Below are 20,441 nucleotides of genomic sequence, written 5' to 3' on the forward strand. Positions count from 1 at the left end.
GTAAAAGGGTATATTTTATTGATAAAACAACACTTTTCAATTCTGGTCAGGATTGTTTTGTTTTATCATTAAAATATACCCTTTTACATTTAAGTTCAGGAGAAGTGCCTTTTTATCCAGGAACTATTCTTCCAACAATTTTTATTTCACCTTATGGAACAGGGAGCTTGTGCAAGCAGTTTTTAGTCCACGAAGTATTCATGGTTCTTTCTTGACTTGCATAACTTATTGCTGTACGAAGAGATCAACAACTTTGTAACTTGGGGCTCACATAAGAAAACTCTCATATACAGATATTTCTAAATCCAGAACGTGGAGACACTCTGGCTGGTAATGTTCTCCACTAGCTCCTGCCAGTTCTTCTGCAAATCCAAGTGACATCACTGCAGTAGAGGGTGCCTTAGTATCTACGTATAGAGTGTAACACTTTAACTGGTAACAACCTGTTGGTTATTAAGTCATACATAGTAAGGACAACCCAGAAAGGAAATAACCCAGAGCTAGAAGAAGATGGGAATGCATGTCTTTGTTTTAAGATTGACCTATACGGAGAGGAGGGGACTTAGCGTAGAGGACGGAGAGGACTTGGCGTATCTAAAGTTTAAGACAACTTATTATAGGTCATAGACTGCTGGATGCTGAGACCCCTTGTCTGAAAGCCGAGCACACGGTCAACAGATGCATAAAAGTTTAAGCTTTTTTCCCCAGTGCACAAAGCAAGATCTACATAGGTATGGTTGGGTGAGTTTGATGTGGAAGAATTTGACTGTCCACCACAGAGCCCTGACCTCTGTCCAATCAATTAACTTTGGGATAATCTAAAACAAATATGGCAAGCCAAGCCCTCCCATACAACATCAGTGTCTGACCTCTATTGACAAAAGCTATTCTGGATGAATGGGCAAAACTTTCCACAGACTCCTATAAAATCCTGTAGGAAATCGTCCCAGAAGAGTGAAACTTCTTGTAACTGCAGAAGGGGAACCAACTCTATATTAATGTCTATGCAATTTTAATGGGTTGACCTTACAGCTCCTGTAGGTGTAGTGTGTAAGTGTACCAATGCTTTTGTCCTTACAGTGTACTAATACAGTTAGGAATAAGGAGCAGTACTCCGGTGAGGCCTAGGTAATGTTATGATGTAGGCAAGGTTTTTGCTTACTAGTATTTTATTCTATCTTATTTTTATCCTAGTGGTATTCTAGTAATTCTGTCACTGGTTCTCTGTTTGTTAGGTATCTTTTTGCTGTTTTCTAGTTTGATACTTTGTTTGGGAGACCAAACAGGGATTGGACACTTAATGCGGCACACACCTCACCTTTAGTCTGGTCTAGTGTGGTGCAGATGTATGCAGAATTTCTACAAATAATTTGTAATTGGAGCAAGAAAGAATAAAGACTTGTCTGTTCTTCTACCACATATAACAAATATATTTTTACTCACAACTTATTGTTCTACAAACATGCAAACTCATAGGGGGAAGATATGACAGATGTTGTAAAGTGAAGCTTCACCCTTGAAACATTGGTTCCATATGTGCATTACCTTTTTTAATCTACTTTCACTTATGCTCAGTCTGATTATACTTTGTGCAATAAAGAAGAAACAAAAATATTCGATAATGGTTTGTCAAGGAATGTCATGGGAAAAGGGAAAAGGAAGAAAGGTTTTCCTGGTCTCCTCCACTGTGATGCAAAAAATAAAAAATAAATTATAAGAAAATAAATTACACAGACATCATTTTATAAGTTTGCCTTAGAACAGAGTTGATAAAGCTCAAAATTGGTGGATTTATCACGTTTAATAGTAACATAGTTCTTAAGGTTGAAAAAAGAGCAGAGTCTATCAAGTTCAACCTATATCCCTAATAAGTCCCTACTGAGTTGATCCAGAGGAAGGCAAAAAAAACCTCATACTAGAGGTAAAAATTCCTTCCCGCCTGGCAGTCAGAATAAATCCCTGGATCAACGTTCTGTCCCTATAAATCTAGTATACATAACCAGCAATGTTATTACTCTCCAAAAATGCATCCAGACCCCTTTGGAATTCTTTTAGAGTTCTCCATGACCACCTCCTCCGGAAGAGAATTCCACAGTCTCACTGCTCTTACAGTGAAGAAACCCGGTCTGTGCTGGTGTAGAAACCTTCTTTCCTCTAGACGTAGAGGATGCCCCCTTGTTATAGATACAGTCTTGGGTATAAATAGATCATGGGAGAGATCTCTGTACTGTCCCCTGATATATTTATACATAGTTATAATAGCAGTAAAGAGTTCATCCTTGATCTCCTATAGAAGATTAAAGCAAATCTGTAAAATACTTTATGCTGCCCTTTGCCCATGATTTTTACCACGACACTTACGTGTAACTATACTTTTAGTTTGGATGAACTTGCAGGTGCAGCATGCTGCCAATGCTATGACCTTGGGCCCCAATGTATTCATAGCAGGCTTCCTTCACTCCCTTGCCTTAAATGACAGCTTTCTTCATATTAATTATACACACAGAAAATATGCCATAAGAATGGTCCATACTATCTTTTTTTTGTTGCAATTTTTTTTTTGGTTAATAAAAAAAAAAAAAAAAAAAAAAACACGTTAAAATTAGGGATGTCCCGATACTGATACTAGTCTCGGTATTGGGGGCCAATACCAGGTATTTGCATGGTATCAGGGACTTGTCTAATGTCCCGGATACAAAATCCGATACCTGGTGGAGTGCTCCGCTGCCCCGTTCTCAGGTCCGCATCACTGCCACTGGCCCATACTGCCATCCCCATCACTACCACCTCTTCCACTGCGCCCAGTGACGCGTATGTCACATGCTCCTCCATAAGACGCCATGATGCGGATGGGAGAACAGGGCAGCGACAGTGATGGGGACGGCAGAACGGGGCTGCAGAGCGCCGACACCTGACAGGCGCAAGTAAGCAAATACAAGGAGGGGTCCTGCTGTCTACAAGGGGGGGAGAGGGTCCTGCCGACTACAAGGGTGGGGAGAGGGTCCTGCCGACTACAAGGGTGGGGCCTGCAGTCTACTACTACTAATGTCTGCAGGGGGGCTGCTGTCTACAGGGGGCTGCTACTAATGTGTGCAACTATCTGCACTACCTACAAGGGGCTACTACCTACTATTAAAGGCAATCTTACAGCAGAGTCACTTGCACTAACTTGAATTTATATGTAGATAGTGCAGGTGACCCGGTTTCTACTGCTGTTCACCTTGTGAACATCAGCGCAATTGCTCCGGAGACATCGGTCTCGTAGCCAATGCAAATTCCGTATTCTGTCCAATGGAGAAGAGAGAAATCTTGGCTCATACTACAGCAGCCGCCTCCATTGTACACAACAAGGACCCACATATCAGCATGGTAAGCAGCACCAGAAACCGGGTCACCCTGGTGTCAGATTCCCTTTAAAATAAAAGTACTCGTAATTGGTATCTGAGAGTACTAGAATTAAAGGATCAGTACTTGTACTCGGTCTTAAAAAAAAAAAATATGGTATTGGGACATCCCTAGTTAAAATGCAACAGAAATGGAACAGTATGAACCAGCCTAAAGTGTTGGGCAGCAGGTAGGGAGAGGGAACCATGACTTCAAGTCAGGAAATAGGCCGCACCTGTAGCTCAACTGTAGAGAACTTAGATCACCATAGTCTGTATAGTACTGTTTACATTACTCTGTGCCCCACCCCCCATACAGTTCTAAGTTCAGTACAGCTGAATGTTACAAGCAGTGTTCTTATTTTGTTTTAAATGATTGTTGAATAATAAAGCAGAAAACTACATAAATACTAATATCCTGTTTTTGATTAAAATTTGAATATCCATGTATCAACTTACAGTACAACTTTGTATATTTGCAGTATGCTTTCATACCCTTGTTTAACACGCAAATTGTAACAGAATGTCTCTGAATAAGGGAAAATCAAGTATTTACTGAGACATGGTTTGGCTTCAGGTGCATTCAACCCTTGGCCCTCCTGTCCCACCTCTGCTTTTGGTACTAACCTGTCCCCCTTTCTTTACCCCTCCCTGCCCTCCAAGTCACCTGGAAGCCCTGCACCCACCACTTCGCAGGGTAGAGAAGCCGTTGTGTCTGAGGTAGAGCAGGAGCGTGAGGAAGAGGAGGAGGAGGAGGCGTCAGTGGAATTTGCCCTCTCCTCTGACATTGAAGATGATTATGAGCCAGAGCTGCTATTGGTGCCTGAGGGGCAGCCTGTAAACCAGCCAATGCTGGCTGCAGCTCAGTCTTTACATCGGGAGGCTACAAAATGGTCCAGTAAGGTACTCAATAGTTACCAAGCTCTGCATCCTCCACCCTGCCATGTGCATCCCACCCCTCTCCCTCCATCCATGACACGGTTTGCGCCTCCAGTCTGCGCCAAGCTGATCGTTTCGCTAAGTGTGTTATTTTCTTGTGCCGGCTTGTGTGAGCCCATGTATGGCTTCATCAGTGAATATTGGCTTGTCTGTGTGTTCTTGTTTTTCTTGTATTCTGATATGAGTTGTCTAATGATGCTCATTTCATGGTCTCTCGGCTCCAGTTATGTTTATGAAAATAACACCTTGTCAGCTCATAGAGTTATGATACTTCCCTCACAATAAAGGTCTAGAGGAATTGTCCATGATTAGAAATAAAGGTCCACTTTTTTTCTCCAAAAAGCACCATTCTTGTTTGACTGTGCCAGCTATGGCAGCTCATCTTCATGTAAGTGAACGAGGTTGAGCTTAACTACCAGAATTGCCAATGGACAAGAGTGTTGCTGTGTATGGGAAAAATAGATTTTTTTTTTCTATTCATGGAGAACCCTTTTAAGGTATCATATTAACTATTCACCAAGTTTACATTTTCTAAATTACATTCTTGGGAGTTTTGGTCTGTGTCCGTTTCGTTTGCCTTATTCCCTGCATTTGAGAAGCACATTTACATTATAAGTAAACGTATTTAGATGGTCACATAGACAGAAGCAAAAGGGATTAACAAGTATCTGCAATAATATGTCAGATGGGCTCCTTTATTATGACTATAATTTGGTATGCTTTAAGATTTGGTATAGAATTGGGTTTGGGGGGGTCAGGCAGCAGTGGGTGAAGTAAATGATCTAAGACGTTACAAGCTGTAAAACATCCATATAGCAGGCTGTAGTGATGACGTGTTAATATTACATGAAATCCCAGCCACCCTACTTACAATTTCAGTATTATGTGATATCTCACTGTATAATCAGCCAAGATCATAGAAAGACCACAGTTCAAAATATTAAGTGTTAGCTTAGGATTTTATGGCAGTATCTTATTCTGTTCACAACAAACCTAGTCGACACTCCCACTGTGGCACGGTGCACATGTTCTGGATGTCAACCCTCAATACAAACAGGACATGGACTGGCACTCTATTCAAAAAATGTTCTTAGTTTATTGGCACAGTGATAACCTGATGGCACGCCAAATTGTGATGCGTTTCCGGTTCATTAAGCGATTATTTTTTTTTTTTAACAGCTGAAATGCAGCACAACTGGGTGCTGTCATGTTACCTAAGCTTATTTGCTTAACTAAGATTATTTGCTTTAAAATGAAACTGACACTTTGTTTATCCACACTAAACCCAAAAAACAGGGTTATAGTGCGGGTGATTCAGATTTTAAAAGGGGTATAACTAACCCACATCTGAGGTCCCATTCTGGAGATCCAGGCTGTATACAGGCATTATGTCCCGTGCAATGGAGGTGAAAGCTGGTATAGAGAGCCTCCCTGCCTCTTTCCCATCTGCTCATATATACCTACCCGCCTTATAAATATTCACTAACCCTTCACTCATGTGAGTGCAAGGTGGGTGGGCATATAAGAGCAGAGGGGTACAGGGAGGTAAACTCCACCCACTGTGTCCAGATAGCATGGTAACAGTCAGCTTTAATTAACAAAGATTTAATAGAAGGAGGGCTGGTGGACTTTCAAAGTGGGGAAAAGCAGATCTAGCAGAAAAAAATGTAAAAGACCTGTCAACAGTTCTTTCAGCTAACCAGGTAGTATAGACAAAAAGGTAATTCAAGAGGTTGAGCCCTGCTAATTGTTAAGTAAATGACCTTTTTCCAAAAAGAATGAGGAATATTATTATATTATAATTATTTATTAGAAAAATTGCACCATGTCCCACCATAGGACAGAAATATAAACATGTTCTCAGATGATCCACACTGATCCTTATACATTATATAAAGTAAAATCCATGGAAGATAAAGTTAGGATATTTGGAGGGATGTCTATCATACATGATTCATATGTTCTGCCTGCTGCTCTCGCTGTTTCACAAATTGTAAATCCTGTTGGCTTACACAAAGAACAGTCGCATGGCTTGGAATGGCAGTGGTTTTCAGAGACGTGTGTTTTGTCTGACACTTATCAGTTTTGGAAATATTTTGTCTACTTGAACAAAAGATGTGAACAGGCACAAAAACAATTGCCCTTAATGGATAGTTGTGTGAACTGTCTCTAGGTGGAGGGTTTAATTTTTTTTCATATCGTTTACACTTTTTATATGTTGTATAAAATAGAACTCTCTCCCTGGGAAGATATGTGAAAATAATGCAAATTATTAAGTATGTTCCCTAAATGTTCTATAACCATAGTTAGTATAAAGATGGTTACATGGTAAGTGGCCTGGAAAAGAGACTGATCAGGTCCAGAAAAATGTTGGGTTCTTGGATCTCACTAGCAAGAGCAGAATGTCCTTGTCAGCTATGCTGTGCCTTTTTATATCCTCATTGAAATGAGTAGGGTAGAACGACTTTTACATTTCAAGTAGTGTTCCCTAGCAAATAAATGCTATAAACAAGTCTCTAAAAATACTGAAGCATGAATTTAAATAGCAGTCATGTTGACCACCTTTTGTGTACAAGGAAAAAAAAAACACACAAGTCAAAGGCACAGAAATGAAAAAGGATCTGTTAGCTGTATTTGCTGTTAAGAGCAGCAGACACAACTGAATAGCTATTAGTGTATAAAAGTATACTATATCTTTCCTGGAGATGATGGTGATTGCCATCACCTTTTATATTTCTCAGCAAAGTGTCAAGGTGGTTGGGCAGAGCTGCTCAAATACCTCAACCTGGCATGCCTTCTCGCTCACCCATACCGCCCAGCCCTTCCTTAGCAGACAAATGTGGCTCTTTTCATCAGTCAAGGAGGTACTGGTAGTTGAGGGCAAAGGAGGATGCGCTCCAGGCTCTGGCACTTTTTGCAGCTTGGCTACACCTCCTTGACACTTGGATGAGAAATAAAAGATGATTTCATAAGTTTGCCAAACACCATCAGCTCCAGTTTTGATTCCTTAATCAAACAGTGTCTTTGGCTCTTAGCAGCAAATACAGCTGACAGATCCACTTTAAATGGGCACTCTCATTAAAAATGTTTTTGCTATTACACTCCTGAGGGTAAATAAAAAAAATCTTTCTAATGTACTTTGTTTACAAAACATGAAGTTTGGTGTTTAAAAAAGCTGCCAATAAGTGTCTCCCTACTTGTCCGGAGCACATTTTCCCTCATATTTTGCACAGACTTTGGACTCCTGCTTGCCTGGCAGAAATCCAAACTCAGGAAATGCTGAGGGGGGGGGGGTGCAGCCTTAGCCAATCAGAGCTAATCTCACATACTGAACTGCTATGGGCTGTGTGTAGCAGAGTGAGGGAGGAAGTTCTCCCCTGTATGGCTTCAGATGATGTCACGACTGCTGACGAATGCCCCTTCCCAGTCTGTGACACTGAGCAGAAAATACAGAGCAATATCAAGGTAGAAAACTAACAAATAATTAAAATAAAGGCATGGGATGGTTTATCATGATGGGGGCAGTGAACTGGGAGGATTATAAAATTTAACAAGGTCATGACAGGTACTCTTTTAAGCAAATTATTTTGCTGTGGGGTACCACTAGGTATCCAATATAAAGCAAACCATTATATTGTGACCTATGTTAGTAATATACACAATATATCATAAATCCAATTACAATACTTTGATATGTGGCCAATTCACCAAGTGTAAGTAGAAGATTCTTTAAGATTAGTCACACTAAAAATAAATATATGTATAGATATTCATTAGGCATACATCTGCATTAGGTTGTAGTCTATCATTTTTAGTGAGGTACACAGTCACCTCCAGAGCTCTACCGAAATTAACCCAGATAGTAGCGTAGTGTAAGTAGCATGGTCAATTACCTTTTTACCTATAGTCTTCTTTTATCCAGGTAATAAAGTACTCCTTTCTTTCCTAAATTCTTTATTTCTTAGCAGATGTTATCCACAACAGGGAATACTTCAGGAGAGGGGCCTCGGACAGTTATTATTGTCTTTTACTTGTTTATATTGGGGTTAAAAAGTTTAACGGTAACCTAGCCCTGAAAACAAACCTCATAAAGAAATAGATTAAAGACATATGACCCAAGAGCAGAGGGCAATAAAATGTATCCAAACTGATTTAATCTGCCCGCTATTGAAAAATTAAAATGGAGAATCCATAGGATTGTTGGGTGAAAATAAGACCTAGAGAAAACCATCTACAGACTCTACACAAAATACAAAAAAAAAAGATATTGCAGAGCCTTCTTACCAATATACTTATAATCCCTGCCAGAGACTAGAAGTATTTTACTACATTCAGAAAATCTACATAAATAGAAAACACTCAGGTAGGACCATCGTATCAGGACATATATATCATAGTGTATGACTACAAATTTATCCAGATGTGTAAATATCCAGAAACAACAATTCCTTTTGGGAAAACCTTAGAGATACTAAAAACATATGAATATTAACCCCTTAAGGACCGGGGTTTTTTCCGTTTTTGCATTTTCGTTTTTTGCTCCTTGCCTTTAAAAAATCATAACTCTTTCAATTTTGCACCTAAAAATCCATATGATGGCTTATTTTTTGCGCCACCAATTCTACTTTGTAATGACGTCAGTCATTTTGCCCAAAAATCTACGGTGAAACGGAAAAAAAAATCATTGTGCGACAAAATTGACAAAAAAACGCTGTTTTGTAACTTTTGGGGGCTTCCGTTTCTAGGTAGTAAATTTTTCGGTAAAAATGATACCTGATATTTATTCTGTAGGTCCATACGATTAAAATGATACCCTACTTATATAGGTTTGATTTTGTCGGACTTCTGGAAAAAATCATAACTACATGCAGGAAAATTAATATGTTTAAAATTGTCATCTTCTGACCCCTATAACTTTTCTATTTTTCCGTGTATGGAGCGGTATGAGGGCTAATTTTTTGCGCAGTGATCTGAAGTTTTTAACGGTACCATTTTTGCATTGATAGGACTTATTGATCGCTTTTTATTCATTTTTAAATTATATAAAAAGTGACCAAAAATGCACTATTTTGGACTTTGGAATTTTTTTGCGCGCACGCCATTGACCGAGCGGTTTAATTAATGATATATTTTTATAATTCGGACATTTCCGCACGCGGTGATACCATATATGTTTATTTTTATTTACACTGCGTTTTTTTTTTTTATTGGAAAAGGGGGGTGATTCAAACTTTTAATAGGGGAGGAGTAAAATGATCTTTATTCACTTATTTTTTTCACTTTTTTTTGCAGTGTTATAGGTCCCATAGGGACCTATAACACTGCACACACTGATCTCCTATGCTGATCACTGGTTTCTCATTAGAAACCAGTGATCAACGATTCTGCCGTATGACTGCTCATGCCTGGATCTCAGGCACTGAGCAGTCATTCGGCTATCGGACAGCGAGGAGGCAGGAAGGGGCCCTCCCGCTGTCCTGTCAGCTGTTCGGGATGCCGCGATTAGCCGTGGTTATCCCGAACAGCCCGACTGAGCTAGCCGGGAACTTTCACTTTTAGCCGCGCGGCTAAAGGGTTAATTGCGCGCGGCGCCGCGATTGGCGCTGCACGCTATTAGAGGCGGGTCCCGGCTTCACTATGACGCCGGGCCCGCCGTGATATGACGCGGGGTTACTGTGTAACCCCGCGTTATATCAGAAGAGCAGGACCAAGGACGTACCGGTACGTCCTTGGTCCTTAAGGGGTTAAAGGGAGTTGAATGGAACCCTCATTATACAGTCATGGCCGTAATTGTTGGCACCCCTAAATTTTTTTAAGAAAATGAAGTATTTCTCACAGGAAAGGATTGCAGTAACACATGTTTTGCTATGCACATTTATTCGCTTTGTGTGTATTGGAACTAAACCAAAAAAGGAGGAAAATTGGACATAATGTCACACCAAACTCCAAAAATGGTCTGGACAAAATGATTTGCACCCTTTCAAATTGTGGAAAAAGAAGATTGTTTCAAGCATGTGATGCTCCTTTTAAACTCACCTGAGGCAAGTAACAGGTGTGGGCAATATAAAAATCAGACACCTGAAAGCAGATAAAAAGGAGAGACGTTCACTTAGTCTTTGCATTGTGTGTCTGTCTGTGCCACACTATGCATGGACAACAGAAAGAGGAGAAGAAAACTGTCTGAGGACTTGAGAACCAAAATTGTGGAAAAATAACAATCTCAAGGTTACAAGTCCATCTCCAGAGACATATATTTGCCTTTGTCCACAGTTCACAACATTATCAAGAAGTTTGCAACCCATGGCACTGTAGCTAATCTCCCTGGGCGTGGACGGAAGAGAAAAATTGATGAAAGGTGTCAACGCAGGATAGTCCAGATGGTGGATAAGCAGCCCCAAACAAGTTCCAAAGATATTCAAGCTTTCCTGCAGGCTCAGGGAGCATCAGTGTCAGCGCAAATTATCCATCAAGATTTAAATGAAATGAAATGCTATGGCAGGAGACTCAGGAGGACCCCACTGCTGACACAGAGACATAAAAAAGAAAGCCTAAATTTTGCCAAAATGAACTTGCGTAAGATAAAATCCTTCTGGAAAAACGTCTTGTGGACAGATGACCAAGATAGAGCTTCTTGGTAAAGCACATCATTCTACTGTTGACCAAAAAGGAATGAGGCTACAAAGAAAAGAACACAGTACCTACAGTGAAATATGGTGGAGGTTCAATGATGTTTTGGGGTTGTTCTGCTGCCTCTGGCACTGGGTGCCTTGAATGTGTGCAAGGCATCATGAAATCTGAGGATTACCAACTGATTTTGGGTCGCACTGCACAGCCCAGTGTCAGAAAGCTGGGTTTGCTTTCGAGATCTTGGGTCTACTAGCAGGGCAATGACCCCAAACATACATCAAAAAGCACCTAGAAATGTATGGTAACGAAGCGCTGGAGAGTTCTGTAGTGGCCAGCAATGAGTCCAGATATAAATCCCATTTTACACCTGTGGAGAGATCTTAAAATTGCTGTTGGGAAAAGGCGCCCTTCCAATAAGAGACCTGGAGCAGTTTGCAAAGGAAGAGTGGTCCAACATTCTGGCTGAGAGGTGTAAAGAAGCTTATTGATGGTTATAGGAAGCCACTGATCTGTTATTTTTTTCCAAAGGGTGTGCAACCAAATATTAAGTTAACGGTTCCAATAATTTTGTCCAGCCCATTTTTGGAGTTTGGTGTGACATTATGTCCAATTTGCTTTTTTTACTCCCTTATTTGGTTTAGTTCAAATACACAAAAAGGGAATAAACATGTGTATAGCAAAACATGTGTTACTTCAATCCTTTTCTGTGAGAATACTTAATTTTCTTGAAAAATTTCAGGGATGCCAACATTTACTGCCATGACTGTATATCACTGTTCACACGTCAGAATGCCAACACAGAGAATCTCCATGCAGACATTCTGGAGAGAGTGGGTGCCGGCATATTAGGACCACACAGGAATGCGCCGTCTCATAGACGGCTATGCACTCCAAGTGGACTACGCACAAAGAACGAACATGTTCATTCTTTGTGTGAACATGGAAAATTGATATTCCGTGCCAGAAACATCTGGCACAGAAATTCTGCTGTGTGCACAGTGCAGCAGAATCCTGTTCAACAGGACACTGCTGCAGCGGAATCTCCGTGCCGTATTCCAGTGCTGAATCCAGCATAGAAATTCTGCCGTGTAAGCATGGGCTAAGGGATGGGAAGCCTCTGAGATTGTGTTGTGGGTTGTTTTATTTTGGAAAAATCCCTAAGAAACAGGTGACATTTATTAGGGATTGTAGTCCAGGTGACATTTTTTGGAGATGGTATTCCTTTTTGTATGAATATATAATAATTTTTTTTACATGAAAATTATTTTAACTTAGAGGTGGGTTCTGCAAGTGGGACCAGTTTTTGTGCAGTTTTATCTACATGTAGGCAGATGAGGAGTTAAAGGGATACTCCGCCTAAGGATAGTGGAAAAGAGGTCTGATCCTTTGTAGAGAATTAGTTATGACTGACAGCTTTACTAGTCTTCTCATTTGCTGCCAGAGCTGTTGATCATAACTGAGAACTGGGAAAGTTCTTGGCGCACTGTGCAACCAAACAAGAAGATGCTGCCTTCTAGACACTTTCCAAGTTGGTGGTTGGCGCATCTGTATGGGGCGGTCAGCAGTTTAGATGGCCCAAAACTGATGACAAGACTGTCTTTTAATATGAATTGTGGATATTATAAACAGTGCATTACATGACAAATGCAAAGGTGGTGATATAAAAACTTGCTTTATATTTGATACCTAGAATTATTGTTGATCCCATGGTCCGTTTCTGGGTCTTACTCCCTATTCAGCATTGCCAGTTATAGACTAGTGTATTGCTGCATTCATAATTGGTTTGCTTTATCGCAACTGAAAATCTCTTTACCCATACTTAATGAAAATATACTGTATATAATCACATACCCTATTAAGTTATTTTATTATCCTTTATCATGTAGTAGAACAAAAGGAATATTGTTATACCTATTTTCAGTTTTACTGTTATCGGATGAGCTCTCTCCCTTTTCAGACCAATACAGTTATTTTGTATTAGGGTATGTTCACAATGAGGAATTTACTCAAGTAATTCTGCTTGCTTTTTCTGCTCCAATTTTTTCATACAGTAATTTTCCTTTGACTTTAATGGACTCTGTTTTCCTGTTCACACTGAATTCTGTCCTGCCTAAATATAGAATATGTTCATTCTTCATGAGGAATGCTTGAGTAAAAGCCCATTGAAATCAATAGTATTTTTATTTTTTCTGAATAGCCTCCTCCTTCATTCCTCTTAATTTCAGTGTGGAAATACTGCACAAATTCTGCACAATAGATAAAATGACAGAAGTCAACAATTTCCTGACAAAAATTATTCTTTGTGAATTCCTCAGTGTGAACATAGGCATAAGAACTAGTACTTGGGAATTGTGTAACTAAAAATGGTTTTCTAGTTTTATGCAAAGTATTATATACACACACACACACACATACATATACACACACCTTTATAACTAATCATGTGCAGTTTTTGACAAACGAGCTCTGATAGGACTTTAAAATGTTTTTTTTTTTCAGCCTTTGTTTCCATTCTTTCACAGCAAGCAAAGATACTGAAAGTATGTGCAGTTGGAGCACAAGATACATTATGTTTTTTACACAGTGATAAACTAAATAAAATTATTAGATATGGTCTATTCGAAATACTGATGGATTGGCTCAGAAGTGATAGTATTCCCTATAAACATAGTATTAATGTTCTTGATGGTGATGGCTTTTTTGGGTAGCTGTGCTTGACCTGTATCTAGGGGTTTTGAATGCAGAGACTCTTCCACTTTACACTTCGTGTACATACTAACCATTGTCACCAATGCATGATAGTAAATGCTGTGTTTGGTACTAACCAACGGCCTGTAAGTTTCCATATGGTACAGTTTTGCAAGAAAGCACTGGTGTGTAAATGGCCGGCTGTTTATATGCTATGTTAAAGACTATTCCATTCTACTGAATTGTCCAGGCAACATCCTGTGCACACTTCTGTATGTTTTGTGTCAGTGTTGCGTGTCACTGATTTAACTATGCGTTGTCTGGAAAATACATATGTTTGCAACCTGCAGGTAACTACCATCGTGCAAGACTAATTCATGTGTCGCTCAATGGTTTGCAGAAAAATTCTAGAATTATTTATCATAAACATTTGATAATAATCTTAGTTTGTGGCATCTAATCCTGCATCTTAAAAATGGCAAATTGAAAATCCAGGAAGGGGATCTGGCATCTGTTAGGTCTAATGCTCGGACAGCCACCTATCTGCACGCTGACTAAGGCCCCTGCATAAGCCATTGAGAGCACATGAACATTAAGCACTTTTTAATATTCCATCTATTTTATTTTGCTAACAGGAAATGGAATATGGATCTGTTTTTATTTATTTTTTTTTTTTTTTTTAAATGCTATAAAATGACAAAATGCTTCAGATTTTTTTTTTTCCTGAGGTTACTTTGCTCATTGCTGCCTATCAAAAAGAAATGGGTAATCCCACATACTGGCAAAGTGCCCTTTCTGTTTTTCCTCTAACATCCCTACCCTGTCTCAATGTTTTAGGGTAATGACATCATCGCAGCAGCTAAGCGCATGGCTCTGCTCATGGCAGAGATGTCTCGACTTGTAAGAGGAGGCAGCGGGAACAAGAGGGCCCTAATTCAGTGTGCCAAGGATATTGCTAAAGCTTCAGATGAGGTGACTAAGTTGGCTAAGGAAGTGGCTAAACAATGCACAGATAAGAGGATCAAAACGAACTTGCTTCAGGTAAATGACAAGTCAATTTCTATAAAAAGCTTTTAAAATCAACAATGTTTGTAAGAAGTAAAGTCAAATTAAAACAAGACAAAGATAACAATCCTTTCTTGTATTCTGTTGTTGGAGCTGTATTTTGGCCTGAAGGAATATGATCTCTCCAGTTCATTTTCTCCAAGTAACCACTTGTGTAGTAAAGTCAAAACTATCTACATCATGCACAGATGTGTATTATGCCCATGTGGAGTCAGGGCTTCCTGTTTCACACAGAGGCATTCTGGGATTTTGGTTAAAGATAATTTGTCAGCTCTAATTGTGGCTAATAGCTGCAGACACCATTGGAGAGCTGTTAAAGTATAAAAGCAAACTTTATATTTCCTAGAGCTGATGGTGGTTGCCTACTTAACTGATGTACAGGGCTCTTTTAATCAGTTAAGAAGGGGTTCTGTGTTAAGGACAAGTGAGTAAGTGTTCCAGCCTGTGGCACTTGAACAGCTTAACCACACCTCCTTGACACTTGCCTGAGAAATGAAAAGGCAGGTATATAAATTTGGCAACCACCATCAGCTCCAGGAAAGGTACAGTTTGCTTGTATACTTCAACAGTGTCTGTAGCTCTTAGCATTGTACAAGACGCATGGTTGAAGGTTCAGAGGCAGAGCAGAGTGACCGTCATTTCTTGTGCACTCTTGACCATTTGTGGTGTACAATAAACAAAGGATTTGGAATTTTATATACTTGGTGAGTGCTGTTAAGTTACTTCTTTATGTTGTGACTCTTGAATGCAATGTGGTAAAATCTACATTTAGTACATCCAGTGACTGCAGTAAGAAACAGTGGCCACACCTCAAGTTGATTTATTAACCTATCCATTAGTTAGGATTGTAGAACCTTATCACAGAAATGCTTTTCTCTCCCACAGGTCTGTGAAAGGATCCCAACCATCAGCACTCAGCTGAAGATCCTTAGTACGGTCAAGGCGACTATGTTGGGAAGGACCAACATCAGTGATGAAGAGTCTGAACAGGTAAGATATGGGAAAAGAATCTGGATTAAGGCCAGTTTCACATGGGTGTAATTTGCTTTTGTGCATTTGTATTACTGCCAAAAGTCCTGACCTGACAGTTCATGTTGTCAGTCCTACGGTTAAGTAGGGTGTTGGGGCTGTGTTAGGCTGGGTTCACATCACGTTTTCTTCCATATGGGAGCGCATACGGCAGGGGAGAGCTAAAACCTCACGCTCCAGTATGCCTTTCTATGCGGTCCTGTATGTAATTCATTTCAATGAGCCAGCCGGAGTGAAACATTCGGTCCGGTCGGCCCATTTTTGCGCCGTATGCGCTTTTACAACTGGACCTAAAACCGTGGTTGACCACAGTTTTAGGTGCGGGGAAAAAGCATATACGGCGCAAAAATGAGCCGACCGGACCAAACGATTCGCTCCCACCGGCTCATTGAAATGAATTACATACGGGAGCGCATAGAAAGGCATACTGGAGCGCGAGGTTTTAGCTCTCCCCTGCCTTATGCGCTCCTGTATGGGAGAAAAAGTGATAAGAACCAGCCATTATACATGTGTAAAACCAGCCTAAAGAGGCATCCCACCTACATTTCAACACACTGTCCTAAAAAATGCTATCTAAGAATATTTCTGGTTGGTGGAAAATTTTAATTATTATTTTTCTGTGAATGTCTAACTTTGTTTACAGGCAACAGAAATGCTTGTCCATAATGCACAGAACCTAATGCAGTCTGTGAAAGAGACTGTGAGAGAGGCTGAAGCTGCATCAATCAAGATCCGTACAGACGCTGGATTCGCACTTCGTTGGGCTCGTAAAACCCCATGGTACCAGTAATCCTTTGTGCCCGGGAACCAATCTAGCCACTCCGTATTGTACAGAGCACACGAATACTGTGTAATTATACAGACTGATGTGGATTCTTTTTTTTTTACCAAGCATCTAGCTTTTTTGTGGGCTAATCCGTCAGTAAATAGCTTAACTCACTTATTTTCATAGGTTTCCACACAGTACATTTCTTTACCATTGAGAAACCTCACTAATTAATGTTTGTGGTTTCATTTTGGGAGAGACCAGTCCATGTGCAATACAACATTTCTCATTACCTGATCTGATGCTTATTTTTATTTTCAGTTCACCTGCATTCATACTTTGCCTTTATATTTTACTGAGCACATCCAGTATTTATAGTATAATATTGGCATCACTATCAAATAGAACACTAAGCAGCTGCTATCCCACTCTTTCTTTTAAACTTTGGTGTTTTTGGTGCTATTTTCATCATGCAAGGCTGGCATCCCTACTTTTCTTTTTTCTGAACTATGCAGAGAAATCAAAGGTGTGTGAAATGACTTTTTTAGATGGTAAGCAGAGCAGTGAGATGAATGTACAGAACTTTCATCTTTTTAAACCAACAAATGGCAACAATAATGGTGGGAGTTTTGTGATTTCCAGGTTACTTAAAATCTATAAAAAAAATAGTGATATATATAAGTCTATATAAATCCTAAATGTTGCTTTATGAACATCATGAGTCTGCAGGCATCCAAAACACCTGTATGGCATTGGTACACTTTGAGATCTGGGCCAGTCCAACTCTTGCTCCATCAACATAACCTGAACTTATATTCCCAGTGAACAGATCCATTCAAGGCAGGATGTTGGATTTTATGATAGTGTACCTGATTCAATGGTGTTGTATAGCACACTGTGCACAGGTTTTTGCTGCTCAAGGTTCCTGTGACCTAATAAGGTTAAAGGGGTATTCTGGGCAAAAACATTTTAGGATAGGGGATAAGATGTCTGATCGCGCGGGGGGGGGGGGGGGGCGCGCTGCTGAGACCCAGCCCACACCCCCCCCCCCCCCCCCCCCGCGATCTCCCTGCAGCATCCGCATTCTATGCGGGGAGTGAGTCTCTAGTTTCGGACACCTCCGGGTTTCCGGGACTGGGGACGTGATGTCACGCCACGCCCCCTCCATTCATGTCTATGTCCCATAGACATGAATGGATGGGGCGTAGCGTGACATCACGTCCCCAGTCCCGGAAACCCGGAGGTTTCCGAAACGGGAGATTCAGCACCCGCACAGAATGCGGGTGCTGCAGGGAGATCGCAGGGAGTCTCAGTAGCGGGCCCCCCTCGTGATCAGACATCTTATTCCCTATCCTTTGGATAGGGGATAAAATGTTTTTGCCCGGAATACCCCTTTAAGCTCTGTCACTATGCTGCTGCCTGCTCTCATGTATGAGGAATTGTACAGCAGTGATATTGCCTACCCTTTAAGGGAACATGGTAGTATTAAATAAGGTCCTCAACACTTGTGTGTCCATTTCATTTACAAGTGGCATGGTGATCATTTTGATTTGCCTACAGAACATTTTATATTGACGTTTACATTAAAACAATTTGCCCAAAATGCTGTTGCTGGTTTTATCCAAGCTTGATCATCATATCCTCTGATAGCCTCACCTGTATGCTTGAGTTTTGGACATCACTTGTTATATATGTACTACTAAATTAACACAATTCTTCCTTGACTAATTTTTTTTTTTTTTCTTTTGTACACTCTGGGGAAAGTGTTAAGTCTGATAGGATTTGTAAATGTTTTACAGATTGCCTTATAAACACTGCTACATGTAGCATTATGTTACATCTTTACCTTTACTATGCCTTAAACTATAAGTATTCTGTACTGATGTGCCACATCAGTAGCAAGTGGAGGCCTCTAGTAGGAACTGACATCATACAGGACACTAGAATGTTTCTACAGCTTATTATTCTGAATGTTTCAATAGAGTTGCCTTTTACATCTCCTACCTTCTCCTCACATTATGACAAGATATGCACATACGCAGCAATTCATCAGAAAAGTCACAGGGATAATGGTATTGGTGGCCACAAGGAATCCCTAGAACTTCCTCCTTATTCAGCCAACTCTTGCGTTGTTCTTGTGCATAGTCCTTACTTACACTGTGTGAATCAAGATTTTGTATTTTTATTTGAACAAAAATGCCATATTGCCTTTTATCTCTTGTTCATCTACTATTGGTGCAAGCCAAAGATTTATTGGATTTTGTTTTCAGAGCAATTGTGAAAAGTGAAGTGAAAACAAGACTGCTCCAGTTATGACACTCAATGTAGCCACTCTATCAGACATGCAAACGTGTTCAACAATTTAGCTCTTATGTTAGTCAATTATTAGCTGTTAAGAAAGCCCTTCAATGAGTAGGGGGGTGAAGGAACAATTGGGCTGCACTATGTCCTGGGACACATTGTTGTTAGTACAAACCAATAAATAATTTGTATACTGAAATGAATGTTGTTGTGTTTTGTTTATATATACACAAAAACAAATCTAATCTTTATGAGCACATTAAGATAAATATTGCTTGAGCCGTAAAAACATAAGAACTGTAGAAAAACTACCATAACCTCAGCCAAAACCCCACTTAACAGATCAGGTTTTGGCTGAGAACTAAATTTGTCCAGACCAAACTAAATGACGGCTGTAGTTTTGATCACCTGGTCTGTGATTCCCACAGTTTCGGCACTGCTGTCTAGTGCATGGCTCACTAGGCAATATAAACTGACTTCAGCTGTCAAGAGTGAAGACTGTCCTAATGTGAACTTCAACCTGATCCTCAGCTAAAGTATTTTAAACAACTTGGCCCAGATTTATCAAACTGCGTGAGAGAAAAAGTGGAGTGATTTTCCCAAAGCGACCAATCACAGCTCAGCTTTCACTTTACCAGAGCTCGTTAGCTGAGCTGTGATTGGTTTCTGTGGGAAAATCCCTCCACTTTTTCTCTCACACAGTTTGATAAATCTGGGCCCTTATCGTTTTGTTGTTTGTAAACATTTCATGTAAAGGACATCAATTTATAACTACTCTTTATTCTGTTTATATTTTTCATTAATAGTTAAAGGAGAACTCCAGAATATAAAAATTGTCCACCATACTGCCGGCAGTAAAAAAATAAAGATGTACATACCTTCCTTCGCTCCCTGGGGCCTCCGGTAACAGTCTCCGGTCTCCGCCGTGATCCTCTTCGTGGTGGTCGGCGAGTCATACTAAGCTCAGCCAATAACCGGCCGCAGCGAAGTCCCGGCTCGGCCGGCGATAGGAGATAGCAGTGTGACGTTTTTTGGCCCCGGCAGCAGGTGCCGGTGTAGTGAAGATTTGTGTCTTGAAGCGTTCTCTCACTTCCACTCAGCCTATTGCCGACCGAGTCGGGACTTCACTGTGGCCGGTGATTGGCTGAGCGCAGTATGACTTGCCGAACATGAAGAGGATCGTGGCGGAGACTGGAGCCAGTTACTGGATGCCACGGGGGAGCGAAGGAAGGTATGTAAATCTTTTTTTTTTTTTCTGCCGGCAGTATGGAGGACAATTTTTATATTCTGGAGTTCTCCTTTTAATGCTATAATCATTTAAAGTTAAACAAAGCAAAAGTGAGTCTATGTTGGAGGTTTCCAATAATGTAATGTGTTTCCAAAAGCATCTCTATTTAAATGTTGGTGGGATCAGGGCAAAGCTGCACATTTGACTGGATTAAAATTAGATGTACCTCCTAAACAGCAGCGTTTATATAAGTAGTATTAGGGTCTGATGCTAATGACATTCTCATTTTAATCCATTTCACCTGCACAATAACCCTGTGTATAAGGTTCGGTTGAACCAGCTGTCAATTTCCCTTTAAAATATCAGAATAAGTGAGTGTAGAGATGTAGTTGTGTAAACTTATGAACATCTTCTT

At 40.2% G+C, this 20,441-nt stretch overlaps 1 protein-coding gene across 2 annotated transcripts in view; it reads left to right on the forward strand.

Moving 5' to 3' along the window:
- The window catches only part of VCL (vinculin), an 86,120-nt gene extending 68,955 nt beyond the window's left edge, over positions 1-17,165 (forward strand). Inside the window, exons 19-22 of one of the 2 annotated variants that reach the window (XM_056531259.1) lie at positions 4,047-4,286; positions 14,475-14,678; positions 15,588-15,692; positions 16,375-17,165. In XM_056531259.1, the coding sequence (XP_056387234.1) occupies positions 4,047-4,286; positions 14,475-14,678; positions 15,588-15,692; positions 16,375-16,521 (696 nt within the window). In that variant the 3' untranslated portion in view covers positions 16,522-17,165. The remainder of the gene's footprint in view (positions 1-4,046; positions 4,287-14,474; positions 14,679-15,587; positions 15,693-16,374) is intronic. The other variant, XM_056531260.1, reaches the window with a different exon arrangement.
- Positions 17,166-20,441: the final 3,276 nt, after the last annotated feature.

Source organism: Hyla sarda, chromosome 7, assembly GCF_029499605.1.
Source record: "Hyla sarda isolate aHylSar1 chromosome 7, aHylSar1.hap1, whole genome shotgun sequence".
Classification (NCBI taxonomy): Eukaryota; Metazoa; Chordata; class Amphibia; order Anura; family Hylidae; genus Hyla; species Hyla sarda.